Raw genomic sequence first — 21,264 nt, forward strand, 5'->3', positions numbered from 1 at the left:
AGAGATGCTGTGGAAGCCTGAAAAATATGAAGTAAAACAGAGTTTAAAGTGATGGAGTATTTGAGGTTAATTGTTGTAACTGAAATCCAGTTAACAAAGGTATTTACAATAAGCGTGTATGATGAGATAGGAAACGTTTAAGTACAGAATTTAAAGGCATTTACTGTGAATTACTTTTAGTCACTGGCACCTGAATTCATCTTTAGGAGATAGATAATGTAAATAAATAATTCAAAATCATGCTGGGCACAGGATAAAGAGAATCAAAACAGAAAAATGTGTGGTACGGTCTACAAAGAACTGATTAGATGTATATAAAGGAGAGCTGGGACATAGGTACTTAGCTTTTGGTGCTGGACAGTTGGATGTTGTCGAATGCTATTTGGCTGCTATTACCTGGGTTATGCTTCCTCCTGCCTGAATAAAAGTTCCTGTGTTGCAAGGCCAGTTTTGTATAGAGCTTGTAGTTCAAAACCAGGTGAGCTGGAATGAAACAAAACCTATCAAGAGGCAATCTCTGGAGCATCCAGCACTAACTTTGATGTTAGCAGAGAAACATCACCATGCATGCTGGATTCTTTGGCTGGCCAGCAGCTATCCAAAGGGAGTCACGCTTTCCATCTCATGGCAAATCTACTGGAATAAGCTTCATTTGTGCCTTCTGCTTGTATTTTAAGTAAGATCCTAATGACAAGTATTACAAATACGGTTGAAACTAGATGAGTTTTAATATGAGGAAGTGGAGGTAAACATTTAATGTCAGTTTGGGCCATTGACTTTCTATTTGGAAAAAGAAGAACCATGTAATGTGCCAATGTAAAGTTGTAAGTGGTATATATTTTATAATTTTAGGTGCTCCCATGTATAAATACTGTTTGACCATAGTTCTGGATTTCAGAAAGCTTCTGTTTTCCTGTACTTGTTTGCTTAGCTTAAGACACATGTCTTCCTCTTTCCTCACTCCTGTCACCTCGTGAGATGGAACTTCGTATGTTGTCTGAGCCGGAGATGAGGAATCTTCTTTTAGGAGTCCAGTGCGGATTTGTTTTACAAAGGTAGAGAACAGTTTGATCTGGCAGCATTGTCTAGTGATTGTTCAGCAAAAGTCTATTTACAATATTGCTGTTCTGTATAATCTTTGTCCTTTACTCTGAGGCTGAAGTAGCTTAACTTTGAGGCTACTGACTGGCACGTGTAGGTGTGGAGGTCAGACTTGCTTCCATAGAAAGGTTCAGCAAGGTTGTTTGAAGGAAATATATTTAAAAAAAAATGATGGTAGGGATTTTTCTCTGAGCAAGTTTGAGCTGGCTTCCCGCCAAAATCTCCAATGCTCAGCAAAAGCCCTTCCCCTCCCTCTCCTTTTCGGCAAAGGAAGGAAAGGGAAAAAAATTATAGAAACTGAGAGAAACCGAAACCAACCGAATTATACCAAAATATATGTGTATTTTTACATATATACAGTTATATACAGTAAGGATATTATGTCCCCTCCCAAGAAAGGGGAGAGGGGAAGGGAAAATGGGAAAAAGGGGCAAAAAGGGACAAAACCGAAACAGGTATGCAGAATTGATAAACCCGGTAACTAACAAAATAAAGAACTAGTTAAATCTCACCACTTCCCTTGAGAAAAAGCAGGACAGTTGGACACGGCCCAGTACTCTACCCTCACACATGGTAGACAACATCTCCAGGAAGGCCTAGGCTGAAACTATCGCATTCTCATATGATCTCAACCTGTTTATGTAGAAAGTTTAGAATTTTAGTGGTGAAATGCTAAGTGAGCCATATATAGCACTGAGCCCGAGATGGACTTCTAATTGTCATGGATTAATTTATTTCTGCCTTGCCCATCAAGTAGTTAACTAGAGTGTCAGAATAACCTAGTCCTGATCATAATGCAATTAATGTCTTGAACATACTAAATGATCATAGTATGTTTTTTGGTAAATATTTTATTTAGAATTGTCAGACTTGGAATTGGACCTAAATAATTCAGTAGCCTTTCGATGGAAACTTTAATGAGCTTGGGAAGTTAGCTTTATCTGTAAAGCTTTGCTGCTGTTTGTGGGATGGTGTGTTTTTAGGCCTTAGTGAGCAGCATGGCCTTGCCAATTCAGCAAGACCAGGTTTTTTTAAGTGTTGTGCATATAGATGTTAGTACTACTAAATCATCTTCCAGTTCTAGTAGCTGACACATAGACTGTATAATGCCAGTTTAGCTCATTTTCTGTGTTTGCATTCTGTGGTTGAAAATGTTATTAACTATTAATGGACAAACAACTAAAGTTTTATCAAGCTTTTTTTTTGGAATTTTTCCTTTTTTAACTTGCTGTGTGACCAAAAGCAATAATTGAAAAAATTATTTTATTGTAGTTAAAAAATTAGCATGAAAAGTATCAAGTACAAGACTACATTTTCAGAAGTTGTAGAGCAGAACTGTGCATGCTGATGTAATCTGTCAAATTATCCCTGGTGAATTGGAATCTTGTAAATCTTTTTAACTCAGACGAACTGATTTATTTCTTTGATAAAATGGTTTAATATAGAAATAGTGATTACTGAAAATTTATGAAAAAAATCAGAAGTCTTCTCATAAATGGTTTTTAATATTTTTAACTTATAAATATGTTCCTAAGACATACTGCAAACTTTTTATGAAGACAGCATAGATGCTTAAATAGCAATAAGCTCTATTGGTGGTAAAGAGAGAAATCTAGTTAAGATAGTATTATTAAAAGGATGCTTGAAAATGTCAGACTTTCTGTATTTTTCCCATCTTTATTTGAACCATTGAGATGCAGATGGGGTGAAAATGTGAGTAGTATCTCGGAAAAGCATTATGAGGGATGTAAATCTTTCAGCTAAATTAACAGCTTCTTGCTGTTGGGCTTGGGTTTTGGTGGTTTTGGGGTTGATTTTTTTTTTTTAATACTTTTTCCAGTCAGTTCATCAAGTAAGGGTAAGCAGTGTGTGTGTAAGGAAGTGTGTGCCCAGAAGGAGCATGACTTGAGATGAGAAACTGCCCCTCTTTTCCAGTAGAGAAGTAGTTTTTATTCAATTTGCAATACGATAAAAACATATTCTGTGTTACGTGACTGAGAAATGAAGTGGCTTAGGTGCAGGGAGGTGGGTTGACAGTGGAAACAAAATTAGAGGTCAGCCAGTAGTGATGATCACCATGAATTGGAAGGAGGAGATAAAGCTGATTTTTGGGGAAGAGTGAGGGCATTTTTGGCTGTGCTGATCTTGTACTTTAAACAGCTCCAGAGTAAACATTTGAAGGATGTGGTAGTGCTAGGATTTTAATCCACAGGATGCTGCATTTTGGGAGAAAATACAAATTTAACTATTTTTGTATATGAGAGAAGGTGGAAAGTGAAGAATGGCTGTTTTCAAGCAGTAGGTCCTAAAGAACACTTACTAGCTGTTGACGGGATGAGGTAGATGCCTTTGGATCCATAATGACCAAGAAAATACAAGACTCACATGTTACTGACTGTCTGCCTGAGGCAGCAAACAAGTTAAAACTGGTTTGTTGTTGACCTGTGCAACTTGCAGTTTTTAAAAAACATTTCTTTTGGTTGTTTGGCTCAGTTGATAGCAGTAGCACATTTTGTTTTGCTGGGCAGTAAGAAATGTCTGGAGCTCCTGACCCATCATCCCTGTTCTTGGGCCACTGGTGGTCGGTGTGCAAGAAGCCCTTGAGGCGTAGCACACATCTCCTCTTAACCAGCTGTCAGTGGAAGACAGGTTGCTGTGGACCAGTGGAAGGAAAGATGCAGCCCCATGTCAGTGAACTGGAATCCTTTTCAAAATATTAGCAACTCATACCTGAGATGGGCACTTGGCTTCGGTGGTTGGAGCACGTTTCTGCCAAGAGGTCACAAGAGCCTGTTCTTTCATGTGGATGCATGAGACTGGCACCACAGCAGAGAGGAACTGCCTTGGAGCTGGAGAGAGAAATCCTGCTGCCCATAGTTATAGCAGATGGATGCATCAAGCACAGGGGAGGATGTAACTCCACTGGGAGTTGATTACTGCTTAAATGCTAGTTCCTGCTTTTTGTTTTTCAACTAGTGCTTTCAGTGTGTTAATAATTCTTTTTGATAATAGTATTTGGCTTGCAGATGGAAAAATCTTGCCAATCTGTCTGTTTCCAGATCACGCTGTTTCCTGAGTATTTGGGTTATATTTAATCTTTGATAGTGGTTTCTGTTTTCCTTTGAGCTTACTCTGTACATCTAGACAAACTTAGTCATGGAAGTAACTTCATGCAGTCTCCTGTTTCCCTTCACTATGTCTGTTCTTTGAATAGAGAAGCTGAAGAATGGCTAAATTACTATCTTGACACAATAAGAACAGTTTATTACTAAGGCTGTCATGCTTTGTTACTTCACTTAATCTTCCCGTAAGTCTGTCTCATTGTCTCAGCACTAGAGAAGAAACTGTTAATGGCCTTCTTGAGGCCCTCCAAAAAGCTTTTTTTTTTAATACTTCCATATTAACAGTAAGTATTACTTCTGAAGTAAGCCACCTTCTCTCCAGAGTGGGTTTAATGTCTTAGAAAAATGTTAACACTTGCTTTCTCCTGCCCCATAGGAATTCTTTCTAAAACCCTGCAAGCCGTCATGCTCACAGACTCTTGGTCTTTCTTGATGCTTCATCGGGCGGTGTTTTAATTTGTTTTGCCTTGTCTTTTGATGATGAGGAAGTATCTTGTAATCAGCAGTGTATAGGAGCCATGTGCACTGGTTGTTCTTTTGGTAGTTCTGGATTAATATCTGTTGTACTGCTGCAGGGACCTGACCCCAGTGACACAGGTGGTCACTTTTAAGGTTTTGACAAAGAGTTCCTCACGAAGGTGAAGCCCCAGTTCCACAAAATTGTATAACTTACTTCAAATAACTTTAGTGATGTTTGTCTCAAATGGGATGTGAGTGGGGTTCTGGTCACAGTAATGGAGGAAGGAGCTTGAGCCCTAAATAATCTGATTTTAGTCTGTGTTATCAGACTGAGTTTCTTATAAAATGTTTTAAATTCTGCTGTGTGTGGTTAGTCTCCTGAATATATTATCTTGACCTCCTGCTTTCTTACTGTAATGCACAGTCTGGCACAATCCTCTCTGCAAGTCATTGTGTGTTTATTAAAACTTGCCAATGCTACTCCACCCAGTGTTTGTGGCTCGGGTAAATTACATGTACTCCCTTCTGTGTGGGTTATAGCTTTATGAAAGTGTGTTACAGAGTTTCAAAAGCACAGCAAGGCTGATTGCTGTGAAACAGCTCAAGCAATTTCTCGTTGTCCATGACAATCTCTGGCCTACTTGAACCTGAGCTGTGACCTTGAGAATCTCCTAAGGGCTGACATGACAAAGGTTGAGACCTGAGCAGTAAGCAGGCCTGTTTACTCTCTGTGGGAGGAGCTGAGCAGGCTGTTAGCAAGTGAGGAGGTGCAGCCAAGTACAGTTGTCAACAGTGCATGTGGTGTTCATTCAAAACCACTCTCAGGCTTGCCTCTGGAATTACGCTTCAGCTAAACTGCACTGGACTTGGAAATACCAGAGAACAGAAGAATATTTGGTGAAAGAAACTTACTGTCCCAACTTGTAGCCTCATGGTTTAGGTATCTTTTTTTCTGAATCAAATATCAGTGCTGAAGGCAAGTATATCTTTAATACCCTTTTTGTTAAATAGGAGAAAACTACTTTCACTTCAAGTTCATGTACAAAAATCAGGTGTTGGATAAAAATTTTATAGGTATGACAGTCTTCTTGTTTTTCCTGTTTTCTGTGTGCTGCAAAGCGTGTGTTTATGCTGCATGTAGAGAATTATTTATGACCTTTTCTTTTCTTGGACTGGGAAGAGAATTCTACTGCGAAAGGTAGCATTGTCAAAATGTCAGGGCAAATTACTGTCAGAATTGAAATGCAAGTCTAAAAGGCTTCTGCTGCCTTCTACTACACCAACAGTTTCCCTTCCTCCTCCTTTTCCCTTTACCTTTCACAGAGTTTGGTTTTAAGAAGATTTTGGCTTTTCCTTTTGTACCTACCTCTAAGGGGAAAAGGATTTTTTTTAAATTTGTATCACTAGATATACTCTTAGTTATATTACTGCATTAGTATCAGTTTGTGTAATGTGATTGTTATTTTAAACTGCTAAAATCTGTATAAAAAGGATTGTTACATTTAAAATTTCTGAGTTGGATAGTACAATTAGATTTGATTTGAGTTCAGTTTCCATGCTTGGAGCTCATGCCTGTACAATTCAGAGATGTCTTTATTGATAAACCTATGTTTTTCTCAGCTTGTAAGTATTTTTCAATTGGAGAAATGTTTGAAAGCTAAAACCAGGCTTTGTCAAAAGTGTTCATGAGCTGTTCGAATTGCATGTGTCTTCTATTTGACTTTGTTTTGTATACGGAGATTTACATTTTGCTTCAGGCAATATCCTGGAAGAATGTCTTAAACATAGGATGATGGTTTGTTTTTCAGCCAGCATTTACTACTGAAGAAGCCCTGATTGGATAGCTGATATGAGAAATGCATTCTGCCTTTTAGAAAAATTTATACAACAGATAAATTTTCCTTCTCTAGAGAGGTGTTCAACAGATTGACTGAGAATGGTTTCTTCCCTTCGTGCTCCCCCATCCCTCTAGCCTGAGATACATGAACTAAATATTTCAGTCATATGGGCTTTTTTATCTTCCTACTGATTTAGGTGTTATATAAAACAGAGAAATCCAGGATGCTTTTTCTCCCTTTCAGTGTTATACTTAGTCTAGTGCCTACTTTCATGTGGTAAACTTTTGTTTTGAGAAAACTCATATTTTCATGTACTGATACAATGGCACACACCTGATGCATTTAGGCTAGCATGCAGGTGCTTTCTTTTTTATGCTGGCTTTTTAGCTCTGTCTGACTTCTGCAGTTGGACTTGGCTGTAATTGTGTTTCTGAGTATTCTGAAACTGTGTACACTTCTGAGCTGTGTATATTAGTACATTTTATATCAATTTATTAAGGCACTGGGAACTAATATCAAAAGGATAGAAGGCTTCCTGGGACATTAGTCTAAGATCACTGAAGTCTGATTTCATCAGTACATTGATCTGTTCTGTCTAAATTTATTTTCAGGGATGGGAGAAGTAGAAGAAGGATTTAATGGGTTTTTTTGTCTAATATGTGATGGCTAATGAAGTGCACCTTTCAAATGTCATATACAGAACATGCAAATAAAAGCACTTTCAACTACTTAAAAGTACCTCTTCTTCCTTTCAGAAATCCAATTTATTGCAAGGAATTAAAAGGGTTTCTAAGAGCTTTGAGCACTGAGTGTATGGAGAGCAGAAACCCCTCTAATATCGCAGGCTGATGCTCAAGAGTTAAAATAAAATTGAGCTTAGAATTACACCACGTAGAAGAATCCTGATGTTTATTAAAAGTTGCAGCTTCCTTTTGCTCTAACAGCCTTTCAGTTTTGTCAGGTGTCTCTGGAGCAACACATACTACTTTAAAATAGTAGAAGCAAATGAGCATGTGTATAGAGGTATTCACAGGCATAATAAATCACAAGGTGTTAAAAAGTTGGAGAACTATTGAATTTTTACATGGTTTGACTATAAATAAGTGTTTTACCGCTGCAGATTTAAGTGAAACATGAAGATGATGGGGGGGGGAGGGGGAAGATAAAGGATTTATATTTGATTTTCGCTTTTCTTCTTCTTTTGTGATGGTGAGACAGAGTCATATGTTGGCAAGAGGCACAGAGCCTGCCTTTCCTGCTTTGCTGTTTAGTCGAAGTCCAAGGTTCTTAGAATACCTGAGTAACAGTTTCTCTGATTGGAGAAAGATTCACAGGGAGGAAATGTAACATTATCCATATTGAAATGTTAATTTTATCTACCCTAGATTTCAGTTTCACTTCTAAATGGAGAAGAGGTCATAGGAAGGAGAAAGAGGTATTTGAATCTGTTCCTGTTTACAGTTTGGCTACATGAATAGTGTCAAGGGAACTGAGAGGGCATGGAGAGACATAAGGGGAAGGCCTTCAGGATAATGTTGTTTCATCAAACCCCTGGAAGTCTATTCACTTTCTCGTAACGTGGACATAAATTGGCAGAGAAGACTAAGTTGTGGAAGAACCAAGTAGGCAGGTTCTTCCACCCTAGCAGAGTCATGGTCAGTAGGGCTTCAGAACTGGCACATGCAGACCAAGTGGTGTGTGGGCTGGAGGCTCATGCTGGAGCCTCCCCTCCCATTAGTCTGTGAGATCCAGCTACTCTGGTACAAGACATGGAAGCGTCCTGATACCAGTGTCAGCAGAGCTTTCCAGGCAGGGTCATAACCCTGACTCTGAAAGAGGAGATAATAACCCCATTAACTGGGCAAGATAGGTCTGTAATGAGAGGATACAGTTCCTTCTGGGTGTAAGGAGAGTTCTTCTACTGCAGCTTTCTCTCGATTTTAATTAGAAAAAAAAAAAAGAAAATACATGTTCTGAATAGATTTGGATCAAGGTAGTTGCTCTGTTTGGTAGTTAAGCAGATAGATTTGGAGAAGTGATATGGAGCTCTGTTTATTAAAAGAGAAAAAAAAAGAGAGAAAAAAAAGTTTTGTTCTCCCTTCTTGCATTTCTTCCTGATTGCCCCAGCATTCCACTCCTTTAGTTTTTCATCTACTTTTCCTGTTCCTTCCGGGACATTTGGACAAGGACTGCTTCAGCTGAGAGAAGTGCGAGACACAGTAATGGATAAATGAAGACAGGCCTGAATATCTGACATGTTCATCCAGTTTTTCCCACTCCCTGTGCTCAAGTGAGTGGTGTTTTTCATATTTCATATAATGGTTTCTCTTGATGGCTAATTAATGCCTCATGTTTGTTTTTTTCTGGTACATCTTTTCTCCTTGTCATATATTGGGACATTAGTCTGTTACAAGCCATGAAGAAATTATAGTGATTTGGTTTTTTCTTTTGCATAAGCAGGTGGAGTAAACAGTATTATTTGAGAATTAATCACATTCATGCTACCATTGATTTAATTTGTGGGCTGTGTTTCACTTTGTAAGATAAGGAGATATCTACTATGGAGTAAGGGAGAAGGCAAGTTCTTATTTGCAAGCCAATTCTTAGTGTCTTATTTTTCTGCTTTCCTGCAAACAGAGAAGGTTTCAAAACCTATTTTGTCAGAAATAAGGTGTGGTGGGGAAAATAGGATCAGCAGAGAAACACCAAATGGGAAGGAAATTGCAAATATGGAAGAGGGTGCCCATGCAAGGTAGTCATCAGGGCAGAGAAGCAGGTGAACTAAGGAGAAGGAGGTTAGGGAGAGCTTATTTGACTTTATTCTGGTAGCTGCCAGCAAGAAGAGTTTGGATCAGGAGATTTCTAGTCTTGAAGCACAATTTACTGGAATATTTTTTAAGCTTAAAATTTAAGTTGTCCATTTAAGTGTTTTATTCATTGCATAAAATATTTGGAGCATTAACAATAAAAAGCCTTTTTTGTGGAGATTATTTATTACAACTTTTCCAGGTGTCAGGCTGGTTTGTATATATAAATATGAGAGAGTTTTAGAGAAGAAAAAGCAATCACCTCACCTTTTAAATAAGAAATGAAGATGTTTAGGTTATGGTAATCAGTTGATAAAAACTAGTTAGGTAAGTCCTGAACAGGAAAGTTCAGCATGGCTGCATAATGCAAACCATTGACTCCCTTTTCAGATTTTTGTAGTGTACCACGATATCAAATGGGGAAGCCGCATAGCTCATGAGTTTGTGCTCTCTGTAGTAGAAATTTAGGACTTGAAAGACTAAAAGGAACTTGATTTAAGGAATCCTTAAAACCTAAATAAACACCATTTTTGTGTGCTTAGAAATGAGTGGGACCAAAACTGAGATGTAAAAAATGAGATGTGTATTTCTGGAAAAGAAGACCTGAAGCAAAGCCATTCCACTTTAAGCATCGTAATGGCTTTGATGAGAGGAGTGTAGTGTTACTTGGCTTGCTGCTGATTTGGCAGCCTCTGTCTCTTCACTGCATTTTTCATGTGTGCCCTTCGTTTGTTTCTTCCCCCCCCTTTTTATATCTTACTCATCAGAATGTGAGGTAAAAAGCTGTTACTGCAACACTCTTATTCCAAGCAGCTAATGCTAACCAGCTTTCACAGAGAACATAATCCTTACACAAACATCTTAACTCATGAAGGAAGAGGGTCCAGTGCGACGTAGGTTTTCTTCATGTGCTGGGGTTTCATCTGTGTTTTCTCCAAGAGCTGATGGCCGAAAGCTTGTCCGGAATGCTTCATTTGGAGGATATAACGAACTCTCTCCTGCTTTACCAGGTTTGTTTTGGTCTTGCATTTCTTAAAATATACAGAATAGGATATAATTTCCACTTCCAGTTTTTAAGCTTAAATGAAAGTAATATACTGAGATGTTGGTAGAAATCAGAAAGAGTATTGCTTCTGTGCATTTAGGTAACAGCTCTTCATAGTAGCAAGATTTGCAGATGGGCAAATGAGTAAGTTAGCTTTTACACTGCTGCAAATCTTGCTTTAAAATGCACTGGTGTATGCATGGAGACTGACTGGAATGTCTTGGTTGTTTGGACTTTAATTACTGATGTTCTGTGATGGGGTTTATAAATGCCTTCCTCCCTTGTGCATTTCACTACCTTCCCCCGCCCCCCCCAATGGATTTGTTTTAAAACAGTAAGGTACAACAGAAGGTTTTCAGTTAGCTTGAACTGCAGGAGAATCTGCATGCTTGTCATCAGTGGTTTGACATAAAATAACAAGGTAGAAAATGAGGGCTGAAAACATAACCTTGCTAAACTCTGTAGTGCAAGATTTTTAAGATTTATAACCCCTGAAAGGGCTTGAATCGCCTTTTGCTGAGATTTGTTGTCTCCTGAAAATCAGGAGTGGAATATTGAAATAAATTTGTAGAGTTTCGTTGTCCATAGTGTGTCCCTCTGATATAGATACCTGAATTTTAGCTTTTATTTCAGGAAGCTTCAATGCTTGAAAATGTGTTACCAGGTCACCTCTTCCTGAAAGGGAACACTGTAGAAATTGTGCATACTTACCAGAATTACTCTGTATAGAGTGTGATTTATCTTGTGCATGCGCACACACGCACTTTATTGCATAGTCCCATGGGTGGAAGGGGAGGGAGGACTAAAATAGCTTTCACTTTGTATTGCACATCTTCTGCAGTAGGGCTCACTGAATTTGTAAGCCCTGGTTCTGAAGACATGGAGAAGAGTTGGGTGCAGCGCATAGGAGAGGTTGCAAACTGGTGATTAGGGGTGTCTCTGCATCAGTGGCCAATCCTGGCCTGCAGAATCATTGGAGCAGTGTGTTCAGCCTCAGGCGGGTGGGAGACATGACATCTTATTAAACTTCCTGTTTTACCCTATAACATTTCCTTTCACTCTGCTTCAGAAAATGATTAGCCTTGTGCCAAGCATCTAACACTGTTTTATTCAAGCTGCTCAGGAAATAAAGATCTCAAAGCCTGAAAGCATGAGGCTGGCAACTAGACAGATCCTTCCTACCTTTAAAATAAATACGTGCAATCTGGTAATTACTGAAACAAAAAAGGTTTAGTTTTATATTTGCTTCCTTCATATAGAATTCTGCAATTGAAGCTGATCGCTGTCCGTAAGTGGACAATGGAAGACTTCTTAACTGTTTTCCATTTGTTCTGCATTTTTTAATGAAAAAATTCAAGTGTAAACATTTAACTAAAAATGTTTTCTCTTTTGGAATTTTTCATATATCTCTGAAGAATTTAAAACATTCTTAATATGCTGGAAGGTGTAGTCTTTTAGACTTGTTTAAAAAAAGAGTAGTTGTTACCTGTCTAAAAGATGCTCATGTGTAGTTACAGTGTTGACAGTCTTTGGTTATTGTTTATTTTATATGGTATTTACAAAAGAAAACACAACTGTGAGAGAATAAAAAGGACTTTGCTTACTTTTCTGATTACTTCAATTTCATAATCCATGGAGGAATCTGAATTAGTTAATACGAGACTGTATTCTTAAAACTGGTTGCCAGTAAGCTTTTGAAAATCAGTCAGTTAAAAAGACTATTGTTCCCTGTGTTCAATTCTTTAAAAAGATTATTTTGGATTTTTTCTGACCTGTTTATTGTACAGCACCAGTATTGATATTTCCCACTAAATGTAGCTCATACTTCTTCCAGAAGCATATAATTTTTCAGCTCTATTATTTGTTCTTCACAACTGCACATGCACACCAGTAATCAAATCGGGCTCTTCCTTTCTTTTCATTTTGTAGTCAGCAATATTGTTGCTTGGCTTGCTATTTATGATTTTTTAATGCATTGCTTTGCTTTTTTACTGGTTCTTTTGTATGTTGGAAAAGGATCTCCCAGTGAATAGGTATTACTTCTTTTATGGATAAAATAGATCTGACATTAGAAAGTAACATGTGTTTTTCTGGTGTAATTTTTCATGTGTCCTAATTGCAGATGGCATTTGCTGAGAGGTACAAAACTAGTATTTGAGATGTAGGAGTTATGTGGTCAGTTTTGCTTTTTTTCCCTTGGGGTGAACAAAACCACAAAACTGATTAAAGGGACATATTGTGGGTGCAACTTTAAAGAATAATCCTTGTGTTACGCTTGAAAATCGAAATGTATTAACTGGACAGTTTTGTTTGAAAATGTGCTCTACTACAGACTTTATCCTAAGCAGTCTTTAAGCTTAACTTAATCCTCATTTTTTGTCATCAACAGTGTTTTGAAGGATTTTTTTTTTCTTTTGGTATTGACTACATATTCTGGCTCAGTCTCTAAAGAAGCACTGTTGGATTTTTTTTTTTTCATCGACATCTTGTGTGCAAAGGGTTCCAGTTTCTTCAGCTGTGTGCAGTTGTCAGGCTCTTGCATCGGTGTGAAAGCTCATCACGAGTTTTTATGTAGGTTTTGGCCTGCAAGTTTTGGAAGGACTTGATGAGTGCTCACAGTAGGAACACACTATTGGAGAGTTTCCCTTGGCTTCTAAGGGAACCATGAACTGCAGCTGACTGCACTGGCATTGGGATCAGCTTTCAGAGCCCGTGGGGCCTGTGCTGTTAAGACACGGAAGGCCACACTGGGAGAGAGTCTGTTAAGATATAATATTGCTTTGAACACAATCCCTGGTGTTGAGAACTGCTTTAGACAGTACATAGTGGAGCTCTTAACTCTGAAGATTGCTTTCAGGATTGTAGATAGAAAATTATACACAAATTCGAGGGATTTAATAGAGAGGAAAGTAGAGAAAGGGACTGCATCTCCAACACCTGAATTTCTCCATTGTGAAATGTGACCTCAGGTTATTTTGCTGACGAGTTTCTGGTTGAATTACAAGATGGGAAAGAGAAAGTAAACTAAAATATTAAGTCCAAGACCACTGCTGATAAGCACTGAAAAGCTTGAAACACTTTCTTTTTATCAGACCTTGCCTCTAGCCTCTCATAGCCTGGTAGTCTCTGCTCCAGACACTGATTCAATGACTTTTTGTGGTGCAATTTTTAGTACTGTTGGGGTGAACAAAAGCACAAAACCCCCCACCTTTAGAGATGCAGCTTTCTTGGCTTTGCTGTTGTATTTGTCAGAAATCCATAGATTTATTCTTCATAACTGGTAGCAGGAAGAGTGAAAACAGTGTTTCTTATTGATGATTCTGTGAGTATAATTGTTCTGTTGTTGTTGTTTCCTTGACCAAGTATTTCTGTGGCAAAGTGTGTATGTCCCACATATAACTTTTTGTGATGTTTCAGTACAAATTTACCTCCAGGTGTTAGTATCAAACTGTTCTTGTTAGAAGTAAGACTGCTTTCTAGTATTGGGGTGTCTCCATCTTAATAGAGGCTCCCTCAAAAACGTGTCTGTAGTGATTGAGGCTGTGTCTGGATTAGCACCTGAGTTAGGATTAATTTTTTTAACGTACATTTTAGCACATAGGGAGAAAAGCCATCTATATTGTGAGTGAGCTGATCCCTTCTATACAGAGGGATGTTACAAGTAGGATGGTGTGAGATGTGAAGTTGACTGACTGGGTTTCCTCACAGACCGGGATGGAACAGTGCAAGGTGCACCAGCAGGTGCAGCACCCTGACTTGGCTTTGCTAAAGAACCCCTCAGAGAGCCCTTTTTTGTGCATGTGGGTGAGGAAGGAAACAGTGAGTGTGGTGGCATAATCAGCAGACATGCACACCTCTTGGCTCAAGGCACTGAAAGGAAGGAGGTGAAATTCATGGAAATGGAACTGAACTTTGGTCTTCATGTCCAGTTCTCTGGGACAGAATAGCTCTTTATGTTTTCATTTCTGCTTGGTGATACTGATAAAAAGTATTTGTGAAAATAAAAATGTATGTCCATTAGATAAGGATGTATAAAATCTTTAAAGCCGTTGTGCTTTAGAAAGCACACTGTGAATTATAACTTCTCTTCTGTTAAAATAATGCTGACTTAGCAGTTCCTCGCTGATTCCCATCACTATGTCTTCTGTATGTGCCATTAAATAAATCAGTAAAAATGGGAAAGTAACTAGAAAAGGCCTGCATTGCATTTTCAGTAGGAGTTTGTTCCTACTGAGGGATTTCTTTTGGGTTTTGGGGTGAGGATTAAGCCTCTGTACTATGGTTCTGGTGTGTGTTTGACTGCCTGACATCTGATCTGGTAACTTCTCAGTGAACTAAGGCAGATCTCTGAGGCTTGAAGCAACCTTTGTTTTGTTTCAGCACCTGATAACTAGTGCTGTAAAAAAGTGCTTTTGTATTTAGTGTTACATATGAAATGTGGCTTATGGTCTCTAGATCAGGACATGCCTTTTTGTGGATTCCCTAGTCCTACAAATCTTCTGCCTGTCTAGGTACTTCTTCCCTGTGATCAAATGGTCTTCTGTGTTACAGGTTTTCATTAGCTGAACAAACCTATTGCAGATGTGTTTGAAGAATTCCAAAATGAAGGGTTTAATAAACTGTGCATAGAATGACTTCTGCAAAGATGTATAAAAATTGTTTGGTGTTTGGTTTGGTTTGGTTTGGTTTTTTTAAGGCGTGTAGTGTTTCCTTTGTGTGAACATAAAATGAAATATTGTATTGCAGTATATAATTTTTAAAAACCTGGTCTTAATAAAGACTATTTGCAAAAGGTAATAAATATAATTAAAAAAACCTCCAAAAACCAAACCAAAAAGAAACAAAAGACTGATTACCAGACCAAAACCAAGAGGAATCTCCAGTTTCTCATGTAACTTGAAGATCAACCTAATGCCTCTTTAAGTCTGTGAAACTTCCCAAGATGTGTATAGTTTTAATAATGTATGTAATTGTGATAAATGAATAATTTCTGTATTGTAAGTTGTGGAAGGGTGAAGATATTAATAAAAAAAAAATCCTACAATGAACAAACTACTCAACACTGCTACAGAGAGTCAATAAAAATTCTTTCAAGGCTCATAGTTTGCCTGCACATACACACATTCTCCTGAAGAATGTGAAATCAAGAAGTTTCTCTGATAGAGCTCTGAAGTGAGAAGAGTTAAGTACCAATTTCTGTTTCAAAGTTGGGAGAGACCCTGTTCAAACGGGTGCTCTGAAGCGCTTGTGGTGTCTGTGGATGCAATTTGCCTGCTGGTGCAGTGCCCTCTGGTGGGTTGCAGCTCTAGGGCACCCCCGTACCAGGCTTCTCAGTTGTCTGGGCTGTTCTTGAAATCCATGGATGACTTCACAGTTATCTGCCTTCTCTCTGGAGTGTGTGCAAATGATGGCATGTTTACTTACTCGGATAAATGCATTGCACAATTTGTTTTGTTCCTGTTTGTAAAAGCTTTAGGCTACCACCACCCTTGTCAAATAAAATGGATTGCTGAGATGTTGTGTCCTGTAACTAGAGTAGATGATTTTTCTGCAAGAGGATGCTAGGTTCTCAGTGTATGTTCTGTGGCATGTAGCAGCTGTGTGGCAGCACCCAGGCCAGTTGTGAACCTCTTTTCCATAGTTGCACGTACACCAATTCACTTTGCTTTTTGGATACTGGGAAAGTGTGGGGTTTGTACTGTAAGTAACAGAGGATAAATGTGAGATTTCAACAACTGTTTTAGATAAAACCTTGTACTTAGGCTTATTCAGTGTCAAGTTGAAAGTATAAATTCAAGGCTAATGTAAGGAACCTTTTCCATTTTCTTGCAAAAAACCATGATTGGTGATCAGATGGGCTTTCATGTAGGTGCTATGTAACAATTATTTCTAGCTACAGAAATGAACAAATCAGAAAAGGCTTTATTTAGTATTCTGCTTTGTACCTGCATGCATGCAGCAGGAGAGAATGAGAAGATAAAAGAACAAAAGTTGGCACATTATATTTACAATGCATCAGGTTATTGGATCGGGCGCAACATTTTCCAAATACAGTGGACTGTTCTTGCCTCTTAATGGGTATTAAATTAGTGTAGATTGTAGTAGCTGGTACATTTTCAGCTGATGAGACAGACTGGTATGTATACATTATTTGAAAATCTGATCTACTTGCACTTTGCCTTTTTATGCTAAACACAATTTGCAAATTTATTTCAAAGGCTAGCTCATACAAAATGTTAATATCTTCAGATCATTGCAACAATGCTGTCTTTTCTTTAAGGTTTTGACAGAGGGAAGGATGATGTGTCACAAAGTAAAGAGGATGCAGCATATTCTATGTCAAAAAGTAAGGTAAGGAAACCAACCTCCTAATTTGGCTTAAGAATGTTAGTACGTAATGGAGTTATGCATTTTTAATTAAAGGCAAATATACTTAACTTTTGTGTAGATAATCTTGAAGATTACTCTTCAGAATCAGCAATAGGTAAAGATTAAAGTGAATTTCTTAATATAGTTCCCCGGATGACATCACGTGAAAGTTTATGGTTCAAAGATCAAAGTAGTGAAAATGAAATATGGACTCTTCTTCCTATCATCTTAGGGTGGGATGTTGCTTTGCCATATATAGAGTTTAAAAGCTTTAACTTACCCAACTGTGTTTCTGTTCTGTTCTGTGGTTTTCTATTTTCTGCTAGGATGTCTTTTTACAGAGGCAAATGTGATAACAAACACTTACACAGATTGTCAGGGTGCAGCAGGTATGGGCTGCTCTAGCAGGTGAGGACCTGAGCTTGAACACAAGCTCTCCCATTCCCAGTGGGACTGGGAGACATGCCTGTGTTTTGCCACTCTCGCACACAGCTCTGCCCACAGTGCTCTGCTACCAGGTGGGCACTGCACCTGTTGGAGGTGGTCCTGGCCAAGGCAGCCGCACTTTGGAAACAGAAGAATTGCACTCGAGGTCTTGACACAAATTTTTCTGTGATATTTGATGTGTCAGAGCCTTAAAGGGAAATGTTACAAAGATATTGAAGGAAAACCAAGAGACTTAAAGATTATGGTAGCATTTCCTGGCTGAAATGGTATCTCCAGAATTAGCTTCTGGAGCTGATGGTGCATTTTTTGGTGTGTAGCTAAGCTAAGCTAAGCTGTTGGTGTCTTACATGTGACTTGGAATTACAAAACTTCGTGTCTTTTAGCTTTACTGCATCCTAGAATGGATTCCTTGTCAGGAATATCAAGGAAATATACTTTACCATCCAGCTTGCTTCTGATCAAAATATTTATTTTGGTCCAGAAATCTAAATAATTTTTGACTTGGAAATCAAATTAATATGGTCTCTTTTGACTTGTATTTATTTCAGACACTCTTGATCACTTCTCTTTAACTATCCAATTCCTTTTTTCTCTTTCTTACATTTATTTTTCTTGGTTCTTGTCTTTCCAGGATCTTAAGTCTTTGTGTTCTTTGGTGTTACTTTTGTTTATGTCTTTCTGCTATCAAAGATGAGATCAATATTCGTACTTCTGCTAGTAGATATTCTTCTTCATCTGTCTTTTTGCAATTACTGCATGTGACACTTGATTATACTAGTGGAGATGAAGTAGCAGCCCTTCTTTCTAAGTGAGAATGGAAAAGCAGTGATGAGACTTGCCTGGAATCTGGTACCTTGCTGGGAGTTGCAGCAGGTTCTTTTAAAATGTTTTCTTCTAAATTTTTTATCCCATCCACTTTGTGTAGATGTAACACTGAGGAAGTTATTAGCATAGAAATACATGGATCACTGACCTGTCTCATAATCCATTCGACAGGTAAATGTAGAACTCTACTCAGTGTCATATTAGTGAGCTTTAAAACTGAGACAATGAGAAAATGAGTTTTTGTAGCCTGTGATACTTACTGGTTTATATGCATGACCTTTGGATTGTCTTAGCTTTCTGTAGTGAGCAACTAGAATATTTATGAATGTTTTGCTTAAGTTGCTCCATTATAGCTTGCATAATGAGTTCATTACCTCTTCTTATGTGACAGTGATAAGCATTTTTCCCCTCTTCTGTTATTACATTTAAAGTACTGTATTTCCTTTAACATCTAGAGAGAGGAATTTAATTTCAAGGTGTATGCTCATATTAAAGCTAAATTTTGAATGTCAAGAACATACCTCTACTACAAAATGAAGAGGTTTGCTTCGTTTTTCTAAGATATGTATGGAAATTAAAGAACATTTACGTACCATTGAAATAATGTTGCGCTACAATTTTTCCAGTTACTGCACATATTTTGTACAGTAACTAAGTAGATTCCTGTAAAGTCTTAGTCCTTAGAATAAAAGGTGTGAAAGTAGAATAAAGTTAAATTGCTTTATTCTGCTTGTAAATCTTTAATTTTTGTTTCTTTTTTTTTGAGCAGCTTGTGAGTTAAGAGTGCTCAAGTGCACTGGTTTTATTATTGCAGTAAGTTTTCCTCAAAGCTTGCATATTTTTTGATTGTCATTTTATAGTATTCCAGAATGCAAATTTGGTGAATAGATTTTGCACTGTAGTCTGAGATTTGAAATGCTGAGCAGCTTGAGAAGCAGTTTTCATGAACTGTCCTTGAATTGAATACACACTTTAGAATGTTACATTGATTTTTCCTATTTATTTGTTTTTTTGACAAGGCAGAAGCTTTAGGTCCACCCAAAGGCTTATGTTTCAGTGCACAAAGAAATAGAACTCTTTGTAATTTATCTAAGTTTGTATAAGTAGTGGATACCCACTCAGTGTTCTCTGACCTCCAGTAGGAATGATGTGAGAACTCTGTGATAGACTCCTCTTTTTCCCTTTTTTTTTGCCCCCCCCCCCTTCCCCAAAGAGTGCTGTATCCCACAGTGAATATTTGGTGGCTTGATTTCCCTTTTAATTAGTAGACAACAAGTAAACTTTGAACCTTAAAAGATGTGGAAGAGGCGGGGGAGAGAAATCATGTGGTGCTGAGGCAGCTTATTGTCCTGCATGAACACGGACTTGGGTGTCATAAACAAACCTAAGTCTATTCCCCTGTCTGTTGCCACTGTGAGCTTCTTGGAGATGACTTGCAAAGTAATCAGAGTGTGGGATTAAGGAGCAAGGAGCAGAACAAGTGCCATTAGTGGACAGTTCTATTTTGGTGATTTATAAAGCTGTATTTTCCTTCATGAGTTACAGGGTAAGTGCCTCTATAGCAGTCCATTTGGAGGAGCTGTCAAGTAATGGATGAAGACATTGGGATTCATATATCATGGGAATGACTCTTGTGTTTAAACACCAGGATTTGCCTAAAACATTCTCTCTCTGCTAAAATAACGCCAAGCTATTCAAGCCCGCTCTATCAAGTAACAGGCTACATGAGCTAAATATATACTGTACATAGTTCAGCTGTTTCTGGAGGAATCACAGACTTCTTTCCCATAAAACTTATATGAAAAGAGACTCAATAAATAGGTGGTGAACAGCTCATGTTACAAGTTGTGGCTTGTTGCTTTGGGGTTTTTTTTAAAGTGGGGAAAACAGTAGAGAAGTGAGTGGGAATGGGAACCTTACAAACATAACTGCACTGCAAACACTTTCTAACGTGCCTGCATCAGTAATATATCCTTGTATCTATCATTGTAATTTATTATGTGATTTGTGAATTTCAGTCTGAATCCAAGCTTTTCAATGGCTCTGAGAAGGACATCTCTTCACCTTCAAGCAAACTCACAAAAAAAGAATCTCTCAAGGTGAATTCATTTTCTAGTAACTCCTTATGAACTACAAATGTATTCACATAATTTTACCTTTTTCCCTAATGAGAAGAAAAAAATGCCAAATAATCATGAGACTTATGGAATATTTAAGTATTGTGAGAAGTTGTGCTGTTGAGTCTCTTCAAATTTTACTGTACTGTTACTTGCATAATGGGCTTCTATAATGCAGTCTTTAAGATGGCACACGATTGTAGATAACTCAGAAGATTACTGGATAATTCAGGTTGGCAGCGACCTCAGGATATCTACATGCAATGAAATGATAAATGGAATTATCAAAATTACAGTTTGAATGCATTACTTGTAGTTTTTCCGCTGCCTTTTTCCCCCTGTGTTGTAACAATACCATACTCCACTATTTGGCAGATACCATGTCAGGAGAAACGTAAAATTATTTGGCTCTAAAAGAGGGAGATACATTGCTGCGAATTTCTACTGGGGAGGAAACATAATTGATGGATAAAGACTACTGATCAGATAATGTACCTGTAAATCTGAATCTACCCCAATTCTCATTTTCTGCTTTACACCAGGAAAGGAAGAGGGGAGGGAGGTTGGTTTGGTTGTTTATTCTCCCGTGTGATTCTAACGGGAGTTTTAAATTCCTCAGTTTTAAAAGCAAATTGCAGAAGAATCTGAAATTGGCTACATCATAGCTGTTCTTGAAACAGAGCATGAAATGGTTGTTTGTACCTTGAAGTCAAATACTGTGTTTTAAAGCTACTTCTCTGCATCTGTACTGCAAATGGAATTTAGCAGGTTTTTCCTCATCTTGTATTGGTCAATGCCTTTTTATGCTGATAACTGGCTTATGGCTGTGACATTGTAAATATTTTTATTTACAGGTTCAAAAGAAAAATTACAGAGAAGAAAAGAAGAGAGCCACAAAAGAATTACTTAGCACGATCACAGACCCATCAGTTATTGTTATGGCTGACTGGTTGAAGGTCAGAATCCAAGTGTGAAACCTGAGTTGAAAATGTAGCAGCTGCTTGCTGCTTTCTGACCAGAACAGAAAAGGCTCAATCTTTTACTTGCTGTTAATGTTTTTCTACAGGCACAGCAGCCACTAATTGCATCCCAAGGTCTCTGTGCTCAAATCCTAGGGGAGTAATAGGGGAACCT

At 38.0% G+C, this 21,264-nt stretch overlaps 1 protein-coding gene across 3 annotated transcripts in view; it reads left to right on the top strand.

The window, feature by feature from the left end:
* The window catches only part of OSBPL8 (oxysterol binding protein like 8), a 91,049-nt gene that overhangs the window by 43,287 nt on the left and 26,498 nt on the right, over positions 1–21,264 (top strand). For all 3 annotated transcript variants that reach the window (XM_064655615.1, XM_064655616.1, XM_064655617.1), the window contains 3 exons: positions 16,653–16,723; positions 20,032–20,112; positions 20,985–21,086. In XM_064655615.1, the coding sequence (XP_064511685.1) occupies positions 16,653–16,723; positions 20,032–20,112; positions 20,985–21,086 (254 nt within the window). The remainder of the gene's footprint in view (positions 1–16,652; positions 16,724–20,031; positions 20,113–20,984; positions 21,087–21,264) is intronic.

The sequence above is a fragment of the Pseudopipra pipra genome, chromosome 5, assembly GCF_036250125.1.
Source record: "Pseudopipra pipra isolate bDixPip1 chromosome 5, bDixPip1.hap1, whole genome shotgun sequence".
Taxonomy (NCBI): Eukaryota; Metazoa; Chordata; class Aves; order Passeriformes; family Pipridae; genus Pseudopipra; species Pseudopipra pipra.